The sequence below is a fragment of the Fukomys damarensis genome, unplaced genomic scaffold (assembly GCF_012274545.1).
Source record: "Fukomys damarensis isolate Sample0158 unplaced genomic scaffold, DMR_v1.0_HiC HiC_scaffold_3, whole genome shotgun sequence".
Taxonomy (NCBI): domain Eukaryota; kingdom Metazoa; phylum Chordata; class Mammalia; order Rodentia; family Bathyergidae; genus Fukomys; species Fukomys damarensis.
In genome coordinates, this window is record NW_022900915.1 from 43,645,653 (window position 1) to 43,664,683 (window position 19,031).

At 41.7% G+C, this 19,031-nt stretch overlaps 1 protein-coding gene across 4 annotated transcripts in view; it reads left to right on the plus strand.

Moving 5' to 3' along the window:
- Ssbp2 (single stranded DNA binding protein 2) overlaps positions 1-19,031 on the plus strand; it is a 256,100-nt gene that overhangs the window by 81,610 nt on the left and 155,459 nt on the right. For 2 of the 4 annotated variants that reach the window (XM_010642855.3, XM_010642858.3), the window contains exon 2: positions 9,325-9,397. In XM_010642855.3, the coding sequence (XP_010641157.1) occupies positions 9,325-9,397 (73 nt within the window). Of the gene's footprint in view, positions 1-7,625; positions 7,739-8,073; positions 8,172-9,324; positions 9,398-19,031 lie in introns of those variants that run through there. The other 2 variants (XM_010642864.3, XM_033767893.1) reach the window with 2 other exon arrangements.

The following is a 19,031-nucleotide window of genomic DNA, read 5'->3' on the forward strand; positions in this document are numbered from 1 at the left end:
ATATATATATATAAAATTTGTCTATAACAGAATGTGAAAAAATGTAAGTTGTAAGTATGATTAAAATAAAAGATGTGTCTTGGTATTATTGTGTAATTTCGTGGACTGAGCTTTTGACACATTAAATCTATTTCTTAGCCTGTTAATGATGAACTTTAAAAAGCCAATGTTAGAAAGAGATTTCTAATTCTTTACACCTCCTTAGCACCAGGTCATCAGCGCTGCGAAACATTTGATCAGGGTGATCTCCTTTCATGCTAATCACTGCTGTGGTCCCAGGAGAGTGGCTCGGTGTCTGCCAGTGCTGCGTGGGACTCCTCGCCAGCCAACTGTGGGCATTTGTCACCCAGGAGTTCCATTTGGGCACTGCTGTGTGTCATCAGCCAATGCTCGGATGGTACAGTGGCTCAGGAATAAGGGAATCTCTTTTCTCTGTCCAACACACGTCTGAAAGACACTTTAGAGATCTTTTTCATTTATTTATTTATTTCTCTCAGTACACATTTGCAGTATGTAATTCTTCAATTCCCTGTGTGGAGTTGGTGCATTGACACAACACATCTTAGTTCCTTTTTCATCCCTTGTCCCTCCCTGCCTCCCCACTGCCGTCTCTTGGCCTCCTTCCCATTTGAGAAAGATCTATCTCCCTTCTTCCTGTTGTCTATCTTCTATTTTCGTCTCTATTGTAAATTCTCTATAGCTGAGGCTTCTCTGGTCACTGATCTGGAGTGTAAGTCAAAAAGAAGTGGATGGAACTTGGAGATATATAACTTATCAGTGCTAAAAACAACAGCAAGACTTGTCTTCCAAACTACCCCTCCTATATCTCTCTACTATCCCTTTAAAATTTACTCCCTAACTTTATTTTATTTCCTTTTCAAAAGGACTGAGGAGAGCGGGAGGTTTGTGCTTCTTGAGGACCTTTTATTAAAAATAAATAAAGCCCTTATGTTCCCACATACGATTAAATTGGCCTTAGGATGAATGTGAAGGGGTTATTTTTGCTAACTTCAATGTTGTAGAACAGTTTAGCATTTTATTGATAGGTCAAATCTTAAGGATTCTGAGGGGAGACTGTGTTAAAATAGGTATCCAAGAGAAGCTAACTACTGCCTTAAGTGGAGGAAGTGAAAGGATTCTACAGGTACCTGATGCCTGGTCTAAGGACTCATTCATTCATTTAAACTTATTTATTGGATACTACTCATTTAGGTGCTGGAGATATCAAGATAAAAAGACGGTTAAAGTGATTACAATAGTTGAATTTCAAGAGAAATTAGGAACAGCTGTTTTCTGAAGGTATTCTTCTACCCTGCCTCTTCTTTACCTTTGTATTCATAAGAAATTAACTGAAATAATTTTAAAATTGCAAATGGGGATTCATTAATGCATAGGCTTCATGTTTATCAAATCATCTTTTCCTTTCTAAATGGAAGATGGAAAAATGCAAACAAAATCACTCGTCATCACTGTCATTTTTCAAAGGTGGATATTTTCCCATGTTAAATGGCTACCCACTTTAAGTTTCAACACTGCATATTTTTGGAATATTAAAAAGGAGGCTTGCAAAAGGCATGGTCTTTAACAGGTAACAGAGAGACCTAAGTGAAAAGTAGATGTAAGATTTTGTGGTCAGGCTGATGGAGATAGCATTTATTGGTAGTTGGACTTCTCATTTCCTGGGCACTTAACCTAGCGATACTTATGCATGAATACTCAGAGGCAAAATTAAAGGTGTCTACAAGGAACTCACATTCTAGTACATTTCCTTGAAGCATTTTTTATAAGTTTAAAATTATGTTACTGTAACTAGCATACATAATATAAAGGAAGCTCCTGACGAATCAGAAAGGCAAAAAATCCTTGTAAGTTCAGAGTTTAAAAAAATAGATCATTTTATTAGCCAACTTTTGTGAAATAATGATTTGTTTTAGAATTATACACACACACACACACATATGTTATTGGTATCCATACATATATGTATGCAGAAAGACAAATTAGCTCTGAACTATAGACAATACTTGTCTTGATGTGTGGTTTGGTAAATCTGTTTGCAAATTAACAATACTATCTTAGAAAACTTCTAGTTTTATATCTTTCCCATAGTCACTTATGTTCTACAGTGTGATTCAGAGGAAGAAATTATCCTTAATTCAGATAGCTAGATAGAAAGAATTGATGAAGTAACATCTTTTCTGAACTGTAAATTCAGCCATGTCCAAAGATAGTTGAGAATTTGCGAATTTGCCAGCATTAGATTGTAAGGGACAGCGTCTTTTGCCCACTTAGTTAAAAGTGAACCTGTCGGGCGTGGTGGCACATGCCTATAATCCCAGCACTCAGGAGGCTGAGGCAGGAGGATCGCTGTGAGTTTGAGACCAGCCTGGGCTACACCATGAGTTCCAGAGCAGTCTGAACTACATAGTGAGACCCTGTCTCAAAAAAAAAAAGCAAACCTGTCTTTGTACTGTTAGAAGATACTTAATGACAAATATGTACCATAATGCATTTTATTCAAGTGAATGGAAACAGTTCAGCTCTTTGTCAGAATTTGCAATTTTTACAAGGTAAATTTGAAATAATTGTATTTGGTGGTGAGAGTGACATTTCTGATTTTAATTTTCACTGGGCAGATTAGAAAAACTAAGATTACTAAAATGTCCATGCTACCCAAAGGAATTGGCAGATTCAATGCAACCTTTATCAACATCCCAATGACTTTTTAAACTGAAATAGGAAAAAAAAAATCCTAAAGTTTGTATCCAACCACAAATGACCCTGAATAGTCAAAGCAGTTTTGAGCAAAAGGAACAAAATTGCAAGCAACATCCTATCTTAATTCAAAAAATACTATAAAGCTACAATAATCAGAACATCATGGCAAAAATGGCATAAAAACAAACAGGCAGACCCATGGCACAGAATAGATAGTGAAGAAGAATATTTACACATTTGCTGCCATTTGGTTGTTAATAAAGATGCCAAGACCATACAATGGGAAATGCCATTCCCTCAGTAAATGGTGCTCGAGAGCAAGAGCTGGCTGTTCACATGCAGAGAATGAAGTTAATCCCCTATCTCACATCAGATACAAAAGTCAAATCAAAGCAGGTGAAAGACGAACTAAGGTCCAAAACTGTGGAACCATTGGGAAAAAACAGGAAAGTCTTCATGACATTGATTTTTGGCAATAATTTCATGAATATAACCCCAAAAGCACAAGCAGCCAAAGCAGAACTAGACAAATGTGATTGATTCCATCAAACTAAAAACTTTTGCACAGTAAAGGAAGCAATCAACAGAATGAAAAAATAATCTATAGAATGTGAATGAATATTTGAAAGCCAAACATCTGCTAAGGAGTTAATATTAAAATACATATAAGGAACCCAGTAGCAAAATAACAAAATAGTCTGATTTAAAAATGGGCAAAGGAGTTGGATGGATGTTTCTCAAAAGCGTATATATAAATAGCTAACATGTCTGTGACAAAGCACTCAGCGTCAGTAATAACCAGGGAAGTGCTGATTAAGATCACAGTGAATAGAACCTCACACCTGTTAGAATGGCGCTTATTGAAACAGATAATAAATGTCGAGGACTGGAAAGGAAGGGAAACCTCGTGCAGTTAGGGGGGACCTACTACAACCATTATAGGAAATAGTGTGATGGTTCCTCAGGAAATTAAAGCAAAATTACCCTAGGACCTGGCAATTCTATCAGGCGTCTATGTGAGGAAATGAAATCAATGCCCGAAAGAGGTGTGTGTGTTCTCATGTTCACTGTGGCACCATGCACACTAGCCGGCATTTGGAATCAACCTAAATGTTCCTCAGCAGAAGATAAAGATGGTGATCCGTGTGTGTGTTCACACATGTGTAAAGCTCTTCAACCTAAAACAGAAGTAAAATCCTGTCTTTGTGAAAACCTGGAAGATGAGGAGAACAAGTTCAGCAGATCTAAGACATGCTGACTGTAGTCAGTAATGATGCATTATATATGTAAAAATTGCTAAGAAACTGGGCTGTGTTCTCACCACAGAAATAGTAATGTACATGATGTAATAATGTATATGTTGATGAGAGTTAGCCCTTCCAAAATGTTTACATCTATCAGAATATCATGTCGTATACCATAAATAAATATGATTATTTGAATTAAAAAATAAAGTTACCATTCTGTTGTCAAAAAAAAGGTAAAAAATACCTAAGTGCCATTCCCATTTCAAGAAAAAACCTGACCAATATTAAGTCAAAGAACTAACTAGGAAAATTTTTTACAAGAAAGTATGTTGTGTTTAAAATTTTTTTGCAGCCAAACACTGTAGGTTTTTGGCCAGTGTGGGCAGCACAAGCCTAATGTTCTGCACTGGGATGCCAGCTGGACACAGTGCCCCGGGAGGAGCCGTCCAGGCCAGGTGGGAGGGGAGACATTCGTCTCTGCCTGGCTGGGCCACACTGGTTCTGTTCTTTGGCTTTGTTCTGATTCAGGCACAGTCATTCCACTTCATCTGTCCCTTAATATTTTTACCATTTGCAGTAACTCTGATTTCCTTCTGCTCTTTTCTATATAATTGTACATATTTTGGTACTTCTAAATTTTTTAAGTGAATTATGAGCATTTCTTTGTTTCATCATTTTTCAGAACTATAAATCACAGTCTCGTTCCCTCCTGTCAGATCTCCAGGTGGCCAGTTTTCCACTGCTGTCATTCCCCACAAGCGTCATTATGAACAGATTGGACTTCTGATTTTAAAATATAACTTGCTGAGTCAAAGAATATAAAAGATTTATTGAATTTTTAAAATTTGCATATCAGTTTCTTTTTAAAAACATATAAGCTCAAGGGAAGCAATCAAGTGAAAGAAAGGTTATACGTTAAAAAAGTTATGCTCTTATCTCAGGCCTCCAGTCCCTAAGACAAATGTCCTACAGGAAAACATGATTTTAATTCCTATGAGAGGGAGGAGTCACGGGGGAGTCTGGGGTGGCTCTTGTCATCTGTGCATCTGTGTGTGTGTGTGTGTGTGTGTGTGTGTGTGGTGTCACTGGGATAACAGACCAAGGTGTTGGGGGCACACACTAGAAACTTCTCCATGTGTCCTTTCACCCACTAACTTCCCTTTTGTCCTGGCCCTATTATTTCCCTGAAAAGCTGTACCATTTACACTCCATATTTTACCCTTTCAAACATTGAGACTTCAGTGTTTTACAGTATTAGGTACATGAAGTAATGAAATTTTGAAATGCTTCTTTATGGCTATATAGTTGAGCATTTTTCCTTAGTGTTTCTTCCTGTCTCTTTATAGCCATTCTTATTTGACTTTTCATTTTCATACTGTACCCAGCATTTAAAAATCAAGATCTTCATATTCTGGTGGGTCATTTTATTTATGCTTTGTATATATTAAGTATATTAGTCTTTTGTCATCCTTTTACAGGTAATTGCATATCCTGTTTTCTCAGTCTTTATTGCTTTTTAATTTTATTTGATTATAAAAGGGCCGGTCAGCTACTTAACATTTTTCTGTATTTTTTTTTCATCTTATGAATCATTAATTATCCTCTAATTGTGTATCTTTAAATTTAAAGACCCTAATTTTTGTTAGACTTCTTTGCAAAGTACAAAGTTAAGTGGGATCCACCACTCTTTGATTTTTTTATAAAAGGTTAGGGTGTAGACCTGTCTACATGTAAATTATTACAGATTTTGAATCTGTAAAGCCTGGTGGAAGGAGACTGACTGTTAGACCTGGAGCTAGAGTTTGAATTGTGGTTTTGCTGTTGCTGGTTGTCCAGCCTGTCTCCTACCAGATGAGAGAGTGTCTGTAGCTGAAGGTAAAGGACCCAGGGCTCAAATGTAGTTGCCCAAGAGGCTCAGTCTTGCTTCTTCTCTGTGGTCTTCCCACGCTAACCTCTGCCTTTGCTTTTCCTTTGAAGCGGAGGCTCCTGTAGCGACCAAGGAATTAAAAAGGGATTGTGTGTGTTAGACATGTTTTGTATTTCTGGCTTTGATTCCCTGTCTAGAATTGTTGGCTGTGATTTTGATGAGTCACTCTCTGATAAGCCAGTTTGAAATTGCAATGAAATGAAGATATAAGATTTGTGAATCACTGATGCACTTTCTCAATTATCAACATAATAATAATAAAAAAGATTGAATCTAGTTTTTGCAACCAGTTCTTGCCACACGATTGTTTATTTTTTCAAAGTATTTAGATCATATTGTGAACTACTTGGCTAAGTAGCCACTCTGTACTGTACCACAAGTAGTTATCTTTGTTAAAGATCATGAAACCTACAAAGGAAATGTTACCTCAAAGGCCTGCAGTTTAAATAGTAACAGGTTCCGTATTTATCTTTACATTTTCCTGTTCCGTACAAACTGGATCCAAATAAAATCATTTCCTTCTTCATCTCATGCCACTGGCTAAGGGACCTCGCTGCATTTACCCTCACGGCAGACAGTGTCTGCCCCACTTTCCTGAACTCATTCGTGTTCCACAGGGTTTTCTGTCACAGAGCTTTTCTTCCAGAACTTTCTGCACAGTCTTATTTCTGGTGGCATCAGAAACTTTACGGTGGGGGGCACTAGTCCTGCTATGGCTGTGTGGGTTCCTCAGGAGCAGGACTGGGGACAGAAAGGACTGTTGACTGGGAGAGGCTGTGGCACTGGGATTCCGTCCGTGACTTGGTGGTGGGTGCTGGAGGAGAGTTAGCTGAGATCGTGACCATGGCTGTTCCTACTTCCTGTTCTTAATCCGTCTAATAATACAAGCAAGGTGCTCCTCCCTTTAAACCAGAGAGGAAGCAGGGACCCGGACAAACCATGTCTTGTTCCTGGCGAACTCGGCTATGATCAAAGCAAGATGGGGAGCTGAATTTCACCCTGAACACAGTCAGTTCAAGAATGCAACATCTTGATGGGAACTTCAGACAGGAGTCCAGGGAAGCTGGTTTGGAGCTTGGGACAGAAGTGGGAGCCGCTCCCGTGGAGCGATCAGTGCAGTGTTCTGCAGTATGATGGCGGCAGAGGTAACACCTTGTTAGCCGCATCGGCCACGCGGCTGGGGACAGAGGAGGTTACTGGCGTGGAGGGAAGGGTGGCATTGTGACAGGTTTCCCGCCCTGTCCTGTTGTCACCTGCTGGTAAGATGCTGCCCCTGCCCCTCTGGGTGGAGGAACCCCAGTTATGTGAGGAACCCCGCTGGTTCCGAGCCCTTCCTCGTACAGTTTGTAGAATCACTGTCTAGACCCTCAGAGAGGAAAAAGTAGAGTCATCACTTTTAATTTTAATTGTAATTAGGTATGTTTTTATTATTTAGCTAAGGAAAAATCAAAGAAATATATTAGTGTCTTTATGTTGCAAAGAAGACACTGCAGTCTTCTAAGGAGGTAACTCCAGGACCCTAAGGATGGGCGCAACACGGCCAGCTGTGGGCTGGGACCCTGCTGCTCTGGCCCCGCTGCCTCCGCGTCCTTCTGCTGGCTGCTTGCTCTCAGTGGCGTTGCCTGTGCACCGTGTTTTAGCTCCAGGCCCTGGGTTTCCCAGCAACAAGGAATCACCTGCAGCTGTTTCTTCTCAGGAGAGTGGCCCGCTGGCAGGCAACTTGGAGGCTTCAGGGTGTCCCTGGGGAGATGTCGCAGTTCACCCTTTTCAGGGTGAAAGTTGCGATCATGGTGGGCGAATCACCACAGGGTCGGAGCAGCCGGAGGGGAGGCGGAGTGCTGGAGATGTGAGTGTTTCTTGAAGCAGAGCTCCGTTGCAGTTCCGGTCCCTTCCGCTGTCCTGCGGGCTGGCCACACTTCCCCGGGACACTGCAGGAGAAGGCCACGCTGGCTCCTCCACGCGTGTCAGGGTTGTGAGGTGCCGGCCAGGGGTGTGCTCCGTGTGCACGGATTTGGAGATGCTGCAGAGCTCCCCTAGTACTCTGTGTGCACGAGCAAGCAGCTTTAACAGAGGGTAGAGCTCAAGGAGCTTGGGAGCTATAAAGTCGCCTCCTTCCTAAGTGTTCGCATTTGTGGAATAGGGAGGGTATCCAGGGGACAGAAGCATTTACTGTGCATAGGCTTCCTCGCATGACAGATGCGTGGTGTGTTTCCACGAACACGAAGAACACGATCGCTTCTGCCGACGCCATCAGTCTTTAACAATCAAGGATTGGCTCGGTGAGAGAAGGATGTGGCTGTGCAGATCAGTGGTTATTGTTACGTCGCATTGTTTACTGTAAACCTGGTTCAATATTGGTAAATACAGTGTAGCAGAAACCGAACTGTGTAAGCTCACTGGGCATTGGTCCAAGATATCATTAAAAATACTGCCTCAGACTAATTTGTATTTGTGAATAATATTTTAACAGCTCAATTGAAATTGAGCCACATGGTGTGGCTTAAAAATTCTGAATCCACAGATAATGAGAGTAGTGTGTGTGACACAAACTGGATATTCTATACAAGTGATAAATCGGTATCCAGTTTTGTGTTAACTTTTAAACTATATGCACCCACATGCTTACTTTGATCTATTATCTTTAAAGTCTACAAATACAATGAATTTGAATGCCTTAAAAACTAAAATATTAATTGAGTCAACAGTCAAACCTGGAGAATAAGGAGAGGCTGCTAAATGAGTATTAAAATAGATATTCCACACAAGTTTTGGCATGGGGTTCTACAAATGGCTAGGGTTTATATTAACATTTGCCAAAAAAAATGGAAGGATATAAGGTTATTGGAAAAAATCCAATAACTCTAGTTCATTTATTTTACCTTACAATAGAATTTGGAGATTATTAATATTTGGTGATAAATTATTGGCTACACTACGTATAATAAAAGAAAGGCGGTTCTCCTGGGAGCAGTGCTATGCTGAGGACCAAACCCAGGACCTTCACACTGAGCCTTTTTTTTTTTTTAATTGTTTATTGTGAGATTGGGTCTCAATGAGTCACTAAATTACCCAGGGTGGACTTGAACTTGCAGTCTTTCTGTCTCAGCCTCTCAGAGTACTGGGATTATAGGGTCATCCTATATGCCCATTTGGGCATGTTTGATGTTTTGATAAGTGATATATTTCAAAAGAAAAGTCTATATGTAGATGGTTCTTTCTCAAACAGACATATTTGTCTTTTTCTTCCTGTGCTATTTTAATTAGTTTATTCTTCCTGAATGTAAATATATAAATTCCCATTGAAAGGGTTTGGGAAGGGTTTATTTCCTGTCACTGCTAGTGCATATATTTTCACTGTGGAAAGATGTGCATTATTTAAAGGATGAATTTTAAGTATTCCTCTTCTCAATAAATGTTTTATTCGTTTTTCAGGTTAGCACTCTATGTATATGAATATCTGCTCCATGTAGGAGCTCAGAAATCGGCCCAAACATTTTTATCAGAGGTATGTTTTATGTATTTTCTGCATTGCATTGTGATATCTTATATAAATGAATGAAAAATATACTGTAACAAATGTTTGAAAAATTGATTGTTATATATTATGCAGTGAATGCTCAGTTACCAGTATGTATAATACAGTCACTGTTGATCATATTTTTAGTATCCTGAAGTGTTATTTCTGTACCATTCAATAACCTTCTAGTCAACTTTGCAGCCATTTATTCTAACCCTTAGAAACAGAAAGTAGTCTTAGTGAGGCAAGAATAATAGAAAAGGATAATTTTCCTTAAAAACAAAAACCCACCATACCTCTTTCTGACATCTTTCTTATTTTGACATTGTTCAATTTGGGAAAATGTGATTTTTGTTTATTTTTGATTGCATGGATAATAGTTGATTGATTTTTTTTAGTAAACATTTTGATTAGCTTTTTTCACGTTCTTGTTTCTCCTCCTCCTCACTTTATTAAGCTTGGAATTTGAGCTTTCCTCAGTGGTATTGTTTCTTCAGTCCACATTACGATGACAAGGGCATTGAGTTTGCTGAGCTGTGTTCTGTACCAGACATATCATATGCCAAGATACACTGCATGCCTTATGTTTAATTCTTTTAAGAGATTGGCAAGGCCGGTAATGTTCTGCTGTTTATCGCTAATTGGGATGGTAGTACTCAGCCCTCGGTGGTACTCAGAGAGCTTCCCCAGGAACTCATGGGCACACAGCTTAGTGAGATGTGGACCTAGAACTTAACCCCAGTTGGCGTTCTCACCCTGGCCCCTGCCTTCCCCAAGCTGGGCTGTGCAGTGCTTTTGAGCCCAGAGGGCAAGTGCTCCTTCTGTGAGGCACATGTTATATTCTGAGGGCTTATGCTGAACAAATAATATACCACTTAATGCATTTTACATTTCGGTCACGTATCTTAATGTATGGCTATATATTAGTGTTTGGGTAGACTGGATAAGTATATTGCTGAAGTTTTGCACACTTGGTGGAGTGATCAGAACATGTGAGGTGGCACACAGGCTCTTCCTGGGGCCTGTGTCCCTGTCCCTGCTGTACAGCGCTGCTTGAGCTCACTGTCCAGAGATCTCAGGGCTTGGGCCCTGTGGTTCCCCTGCCACAAGGCTTCCCGGCGCATCTCCCCGCACACTCGTTTGCCTCCCAGACAAACACCGGAAAGGAACACACAACCCCCGTTCTTGTCAGCCCGGTGGATCGGCAGGGCATTTTTACAGGTTAGGAATGTAGAGGACATGTCAACACTCAGGAGCAGAGGCAGTGCAGTGGAAATGTATTCAAATCAGAGCACAAGTGAGTTCTGTTTGCTGTGTTTCTTGGCATCACGATCAGAGCCTGTGGACCGTCACCTGTCTGCCTCCTGTCTGATACTGCAGAGGGAGTGGATGACACATCCTTCACACTGGTGTTCCTAACCACAGCCGACTCATACTACCCTGAAAAGAAACTAAAGCCAGATCTGGAGATGCGAAATTTTATTTTAATGCAGTCAAAAATGTGATGAAGGGATTTTCTGATCTCCTTTTTTTGTACCAAGGACCAATTGGAATCAGGTCAGCTTGCTGGACCCTCAGGGTTTTTCCAAGACTATTTTTCTCACCAACACTATATCAGCACAGTGGTTATAAAACGTCACTTAAAAAGGAATATGTTTCTAACTTGTTTAAGGAACTTCAGACATTTGGGCTCAAATGAGTTATGTAGATTAAGCAGATAACGAAATTCTATAATCCAGGCTCTGAGCTCATTGGAAAATGGATGCAAACAATTTCTAGGGTGGTTTGGTAGAAATGGAATTAAGAGTTTCAGAACAGATTTATACATTTTGACAAGTATATACTATGATTTTATTTTTTCTGGCTGCATTTGGAATACAAATCTGATTGCTCTGAATTAAGAGCCTGGCTCAGTTTTAAAAGAGAATTAGTTAATTGAAAACAAACAGTTGTCATCAGATAGATGCAATGTTTCTAAATTTTGGAGGTGAGTATATGGGATCCTTACAGCTATTCCTTACTTTTCAACTGGTCAGACTCTGAACAACCCTGTGAAAATGCATCCTCATTACCTAAACCAATATTGGGGAATGGCTCGATGGAGTACATGTTTTCCGTAATGTAGAAGATGAAGTTAGGTCTGCCTGGACTTATACAGATGGACTTCCGATCACTGACTAGCAGTGAAAGAAGCTGAAGCGCACCATTCCCGGGGAGCCCTGAATGTTAGACAATACTATGTATTTTGTGGGTAGTACATGTTTATGAATGGAAGCTGTAGTAGAATTCTGAAGGATTATACCTACTAGAGTGGTTGTTTCTCAGAGTTGGGTGTTAATTCAAGGGATCGGGGCTGTTATTCTTCACTGCAGGATTGTGCCTGTACTTAAAAATATAGTTGTACAAATACATATATTATAGCTTTTTAAAAAGAAAAGTAATGGAAAATATATTCTCTTAAATGACCCGAATATTTGTAATGGGCCATTGCTGACCACACTCTACAGGTCTTAATGATTTCAGCTGCTCTGCCCTCCCTCGCATTTTCAATCTCCTCACTGTCTCTGCTGTGCTTACCTGTCTGAGCTGTGGGCTCCTGTCATGGGTCTGTGCCTCAGTGTGGTCTGTCGGCGTAACCACCCTCCTCTTCTCCGCCTGGGTTCCTTAGCAGCCGCTCTTCCTAGGAGGGCTTTCTCCCTCTGAGTTCATTGTGCTTCCTGCCGAGTCGGTGCTCAAAGTCCTCTGTATCCTATCAGAGAAGTCTGCATTTTATTTTCTTGCATCAAAGAGCTCTCAAAAGTTTTAAGTTAAAAGATAACATCATTAGGTCTGCACCCTGGTGTCTATGGTATTGTCCCCTGCCTATGGGCAATAAAAAAGCATAATGCAGCACAGTAAGCTATGTAGAGTACTGAGGGTTATTCTTGCTCTGGCTTTTACTTGGAGCATGTGCAGCATTTAAGGCTGCTTGTACTGTCTTATCTGAATCCTCCCTTCTCTGTCCCAGGTTTTACTTCATGGAGACTGTTAGGAAAGGAAATAAAATAGTGAGGCCTGTTTATTTGTCTTATTATGATAAAGGAAATGATTGCAGAGGTTCCAGTTGTTCGGGTGTCCAGTGTCTCACTCTGGTTCGAGGTAAGGTAGCATACTTCTTCCAGTTCTGATGAGTGGGGATAGGAATGACTATTTTGTTAACGAGCTTTTTGGAGTAAGGGTTTACTGTGCTGGCCATTCCTTTACCAGTGTGGGCTAAGTGTTGGGTCTACACTTGTGGGAAGTCAGATTGACATTCCAGACAGCATCTGAACAAGCCAGCTCTGTTTCTTAGGAAGCAGCCCTGTCTTCCCGGGTCTTAGCCTTTCTTAGCCTCACATCAGGCTGTGAGGAATCGGACAGCTCTTAGTGGCTTTTGCTATTGGTCAGACGAGGAGAAGACATAAGTATTATTAGCCCAGCTCTTTTTTTTCTTTTCTTAATTAACAACAAAACACTGGACAAAGTAGATATAGGCCATTTGTCTAAATAGGCTGTGCTAACTAGTTCAGTGTTAACTCTGATGCATGATAGATTTAAGCCACTTCAGTATAGTTTATAAGACTTCATTTTCTCACTCATAAAGAGAGAAGTTTGAATATTCTTAGAAATATTCTCAATACAATCCTTCTGCTTTATTATCCTTTAAGGTTTAACACTATTAACTGAATGTTAAGATGCCTTTCCAATTCTGTATCAATTTTTGTTACTTTGGATTTATTAGATGCTATATTTTTTCTGATTGTATTATTTTAATATACAAAGCTAATTCTTGTTTGTCCCTGGAATTGTGTGGTATTTATGCCGTAGAATTAGACTTAATGTACTTAACAAATAAAATTAAGAATCTAGACTGTTACACAGATTATAGATTTTTCTTTCTTAAAAATTTTACATTGTTTATACTATATTGTTAGCCTCTGTTTGTTGTATATTAACCAACAAGTTAGCCTAAAATAAAAGCTTAGAGACATACAGTGGGTTGCTTCTTCAGATTTTACTAGGAATTCTCTTATTGACCACAGAAGACTCCAAAGTTCTATTCTCAATGTATTTCACCCATCTAAGGAGAGGAAAAAAAATACTTATTTCCTAACCAGTTTCTTGAGCTTTCATTTGGAGGCAGTACAGTGTAGAATGTAGATAAAAGGGATGGCTTTGGGCAGGACTGTCTGGTGTGGATTACGTTCCAGACCCTGTGTCCCGTTAACAGCACTTCAGAGTTGTGCAGAGGTTTAAATGAGTTCGTGCACATATGTGCTTGGAATCCCGCCTCATATATAGCATGTGCCCCACATGTTATTTTAGAAAGCTTCTTGACCAGCATTTTTCTGTCTCGCATCTCCTCTTCTCTCGGTGCACAGGCATGAGTATATCTCCTGCTGGGCACACGTGTGTCTGTGGTGGCCCGTGGCCCGCTGCCTTTGTCGCAGGGCTCCGGCACTGGCCCCGGTCCTGCAGCATGTCGAGCCCTCTTGGGGAGCCGGGGCTCTGTCAGCAGATTTCAGCACAAAGTGGGCATCAGCGTTACCTTCACGCGAATTAGACACGATGGGCCCTGTGTTTCCCCACCTCTCTCAGAGAATTTCTCCCTGGCTGTTTCCCAGAGGTGTCCTTCGCTGGTTCCTCTTCGACCCCTTGCAGCTCTCCGCGCTCCCCTTCTCTGAATCCTCTCAGACACCCAGCCTTCTTCCGGAGGTGCCTAGCAACCTCCCAAGAGCCAATCTCGTCATGCCGAGCACGAGTGCTTGCTCCCTTCCTGCAGCCCTTTTCCTTTCTCCCATTCCTAGGGATTGTTTTCTTTGGGTCAGAGAATAAAACAAAAGCCAGAAGCAAACACGGGAAGGATCCAATAAGGAAGTTTCCCAGCAAGAGTTTTCTTTAGGAAGATCTCGTCCTTCCTTTCAGAGCAGAGCCCGGCTGTCCATTGTGGTGCCCAGAGGTTGTGGCAGGGCCGCCTAACCGGCCGCCACTGCTCCTGTGTGACGGCTGACACCACTTTCACTTGGCCAGTGCCGCTGAGGGACACTGAGTCAGCTGGACTTCAGGCCGCAGGCACCTCATGGGAGCAGTGGGTGCCAAGGGTGGGAAGCAGTGCGGTTTGTACGATCCACTCCAGGCTACAGTCGGAGTTTTCTTTCCGTTAAATTTCCACGGTTTCAGTTGTCAAACTGAGATGTAAAAGATTTTGCTTCCATTTCCGGTATTTTTGTATTTCATTTGGTGCGTGGATAGACACACCAGTACCCGGGGACATTTGAGAGCAGTTAGGAGGAACTGCAGGGGGTATCTGGAGAAGCCCACGCCGGGTCTAACACAGGAGCTGGTGTCACCCTTTCGTAGAATTACAATTTTTGACATGTTGGCTCAAAATTTAAAAATCTGGAAAGATGTAGGAATACACGAGAAGGCTGCAGCCCACGAGCTGACCCTGCAGCTGAGCGATGGAGATGCTGTTGAGGGGGTTGCATTTGCCAAAAGGTTCCATACAGGCCAGAGCCCCGAAAGGCGTTCCCGACACCCAGGTTGCGCAGCCTGGCCGCTGCCGTCGCGGCCGTGCACAGCTCCGTTTCCCAGTTGGAGCCAGAGCAGGACGCTCCTCTTCTTCCTCCCGCCTTTGATCCCCATTAGTGTCTCCTGCTGGCAGAACCGAGCGGAAGCCAGCTGGCAAGGAGGCTGGGAAGTGTAATTCCCGGGATCCCAGCCCCGGGCGCAGGGCGGAGCACGGAAAGGTGGGTGTGGCGGGAGAGGTGCCAGGCAGAGCCTCAGCCCCACTGCACCGTGCGGGAAGCCAACGAGGAGGAGCCCTGTGTGCTGCGCACCTGCCCACGTTCTTGTGTGCACGGGACATTTTCCTTCATTTCCACAACTGTTAGTTTACTATCCTCATTGTTCTCTGATTTGAGTTTCTGTTTCCTTCTTAGATTTGGGGAACTGTGTTACACGGATTCATGAAATGTCACTATTCTCTTTTTGTGATTGTTGAATATTTCATTCTGTGAAATGTTCCGTGGTATACTTAAGCAAGCCCTCTACTGATGGCCATTTGTGTTTTTTATTTTACTGTCTTTTATCATCGCAATTTTTATTAAAAACTTTCATATATGGAAAAATACACATGTAACATGTTGCACACCTGACATTTCTAGAAGAATTGCTGTGTAGGAGAGAATGTGATTAGCAGTTAGGCCAGAAGGCATGTTTTACCCCCGTCCATACATCCTTTCGTTTAAGATTCAGTGTTTGAGTCTGAGTGTTTGCAGAAACGCTGAAGACACTAGATTATATGCTAGAGAAGCGTAATCACCAGGAAGGCCTGGGAAAGTGGCATATGGAGGGGAATGGGCCATGAGGTTTACATGTGAGCTACAGGCAAGTACAGCCCATAGCTGACTGAATAAGGGAAGAAGGGAGGTGGGTATTAAACAGGAATGAGCCGAGAGCCCGGGAGGTACACCCGGGGCTAGGTCACGGAGGACGGGAGAGCGGAATAAAGGGAGAGCACTTGATGTGGGTACCGCTCCAGCACCTGAGGTGAAGCCCACGGAACTCAGGGCCACAGAAAATGCTTTTCTGTGAATAGTTGAAGATGACACCTGACATTCCGGAGTAATTTCTTTCTGTCCTTCAACACACAGATCATTAATGAAGAGTGGTTTAAAAACACAAAGCTGAATATAATTGAAAAATGAAAGTCTTCCATTATCTTTTTCTAAAAACAATAGATGTAAATTTGGTCTGATTTCTTTGACATACACTGACATATGCACACGTTTCTTTTCCATTCAAACAGAGAGGCTTTGCCTTACGTGTTATTGTCCTCCAGTCTTCCACCCGGTCCTCTTTGTATGTGATTAATAATTAGGTTTCATTCTCGTAAGGAGGGCACACTCTTCTGAGTGTGTAAGAGCACAACTGATTTTATGCTCGCTGCTGCTGAGTGCTTCTCAGACTGATTCTGACTCCGTCCTTTCCTACAATGCTATAGTGACTGTGGCCTGGCCTGGTCTGTAGATCACTCTTTCTCGAGCCATTTCCTGGGCGCTGTTCCCTGCTTTCTATTCACAAGCAGTGTTTAGGGCAAGGATTTGTTTGGAGGCAGCAGTGTCCTTCACCCTGGAAACATGTGTCTGTGTAGAACTGTTTTTCTGTAGAAGTCCTTCAGGCTTTGAGTGTTGTTCATTCACTAGCTGTGGAAGTGTGGCTTCTGTGTTTGGTGCGATGGACCCACTTTCTAGCTCCTTCTGGCACAGATTTGTGATTTAAAGTGAGGAGGATGAACTCTATTCACTGTATGGTAAAAATATTATGATGCTGAAAGCAGTGATGTATGTGAGGCACTTAGAGTCTCTAAAGTGTGGCTTGTGTTTGGTGCGATGGACCCACTTTCTAGCTCCTTCTGGCACAGATTTGTGACTTAAAGTGAGGAGGATGAACTCTATTCACTGTATGGTAAAAATATTACGATGCTGAAAGCAGTGATGTATGTGAGGCACTTAGAGTCTCTCTGAGGAATAATAAGATGGAATGCTTTCAGAAGTACACGTGGATTACCTTCAGGCTGCCTCCCTGAAATACCCCATCAGCTGCAAGCCATGTAGGCAGTCTCTCACCTGCCTGTCCCCCGAAGAGCTGGAGGTGGCTAGGGCTTGGCTTCGTGCAGTGGTGTGGGGAACAGGGAAAGGGGATGTTACTAAAATCTCTGCATCAGGTCCTGGTCTCCTGTGAGCCGTGACTGCACAGGGCGAACTCATTAATAGATAGACAGAAAATGAGACTTAGAGAAGCTGAGCTTTGACCTGATCCCATGCTGCTCTGGGCAGCAAAGACCTCAGACTGAGAGCTTGCCACACCTTTTTTCAGAACATCAGCAAAGCAGAAGTAGCAACTGACTCAGAGGGCCCAGTGATGGTCCTAGAACAGTGGGGAGCTGTGCAGATGAAGACTTGGGTTCCTCCCAGGATGACTCTAGCTGGTGTAGTCCTGCCCTGGGGTATCACAGTGTCATGGGACCCATAGACAGGAAAACTAGGCCCTAATCATGGTTTAATTATGAAATGGTTTTCACCCAAAATCTTATAGAATGGCTCCCAACACAGTGGGACTCGCTAGGCTGTGAGTCTGGTCCTTCCTGCAGCGCCCTGGCCCCTGTGACTCCTCCTGAAGTCAGCCCGTGCTCTCCTCCTTTTAATTAAGAATAGTGACTAATTAGAAGTCTGCTGTATTCCATAGGCTTATTAGGGAAAGTCAGAGTGCCTGGGGGGAGATGCAACCCTGCCGCTCAGTGCTGAGTGAGCCTGCAGGGCCAGGCGACTTTAGAGTGCCTGGCACATCTGGGGGCCCTGCTGTCTTGCTAGGACACCCATGGTTGGAGAGAATGAGACCACGGCTTTCTGCTAAATCGTAACTTTAGCAGGACATCGGAGGGGTTTCTGGTCAGTCTCATTAAGTGTTATTCCTTATTTTTCATATATTGATCAACTACAATCATCAGATACAGGTGATAAAGATACAGAAATTATTTCTGTTACTTCTTGGGAGAATTCAAATTAGAATCTGACTTACATTTATATCACGTTTTGGTTTATTGTTAATATTTAATCTTTAAACTTTATTAATTCCTGGAAGTCCTCCATTTAACTCTTAAAATGCCTGTCATGGGCCGGGGATGTAGCTCAGTGGCACTGTGCCTGCCTGGCAATTGCAAGGTCCTGGGTTCAATCCCTGGTATAGGAAAAAAAATGCCTATCACATTCTAATCTTTAGAAAAATCTTTGTTTTGGGGAGTAAATTACTTGTCTGCTTCAAAGCTATCATTGTTTTACTTTTTATGCACTTCAAACCCTAAAGTCTGTCCCCATTTTCAATGATTATAATGGTTCTTATTTTCCCATCTCTTCCTTAAAGGATTCTCTACACATACACACTCACAACATTCACACTCCTACACACACACACACACACACTCACAGGGCCACTTTCTGATTTTGGCTTAAAGGGTTTTTGTTGTTGTTTGCCTGCTGGATTTTTAAAAAGATTCTTTGGATATAAGAACAAGAATAGCTAACTGCTCCCATAGTAGACAATGAAAATAGTCCCTTGAATTTTCATGAAATTTATGATTACAGTTGCTTATTTCTTTGTAGTTTCAAAGGCCTATGGATGTATTTTTCTGTTTGGGGTATTGTTAAATAATTTTTATTATCTAAACTAAAAAACTAAGGTGTATCCTTATACATAGAATGTTTTAATTCCTCTCTGGATAGCATTATTTAAAACTCTTGCTCCTTTCACTGTTCTCCTGTGGTCCCTGTGCCCTGCCTTGTTCCACCCAGAGCATTTTCACCTTATATAAACACAGCTCACCCCACTCATTACAGTGTGATGCCTTTGAAGGAAGGGATTTTTATCTTTTGTCTTTACTGCTATCCAGTGCTTAGAAAACCTTCCACGTAAATATCCGTCCAGATTTCCATCTTCTGTATTTACTTTGTATAATGTATTTAGTCTGAACTTTTAACTTTGAGAGACACTGAATTTGTTTAAATTTTTTGATGGTGAGGTCTGAGCCTTCTGAAATGCAAAA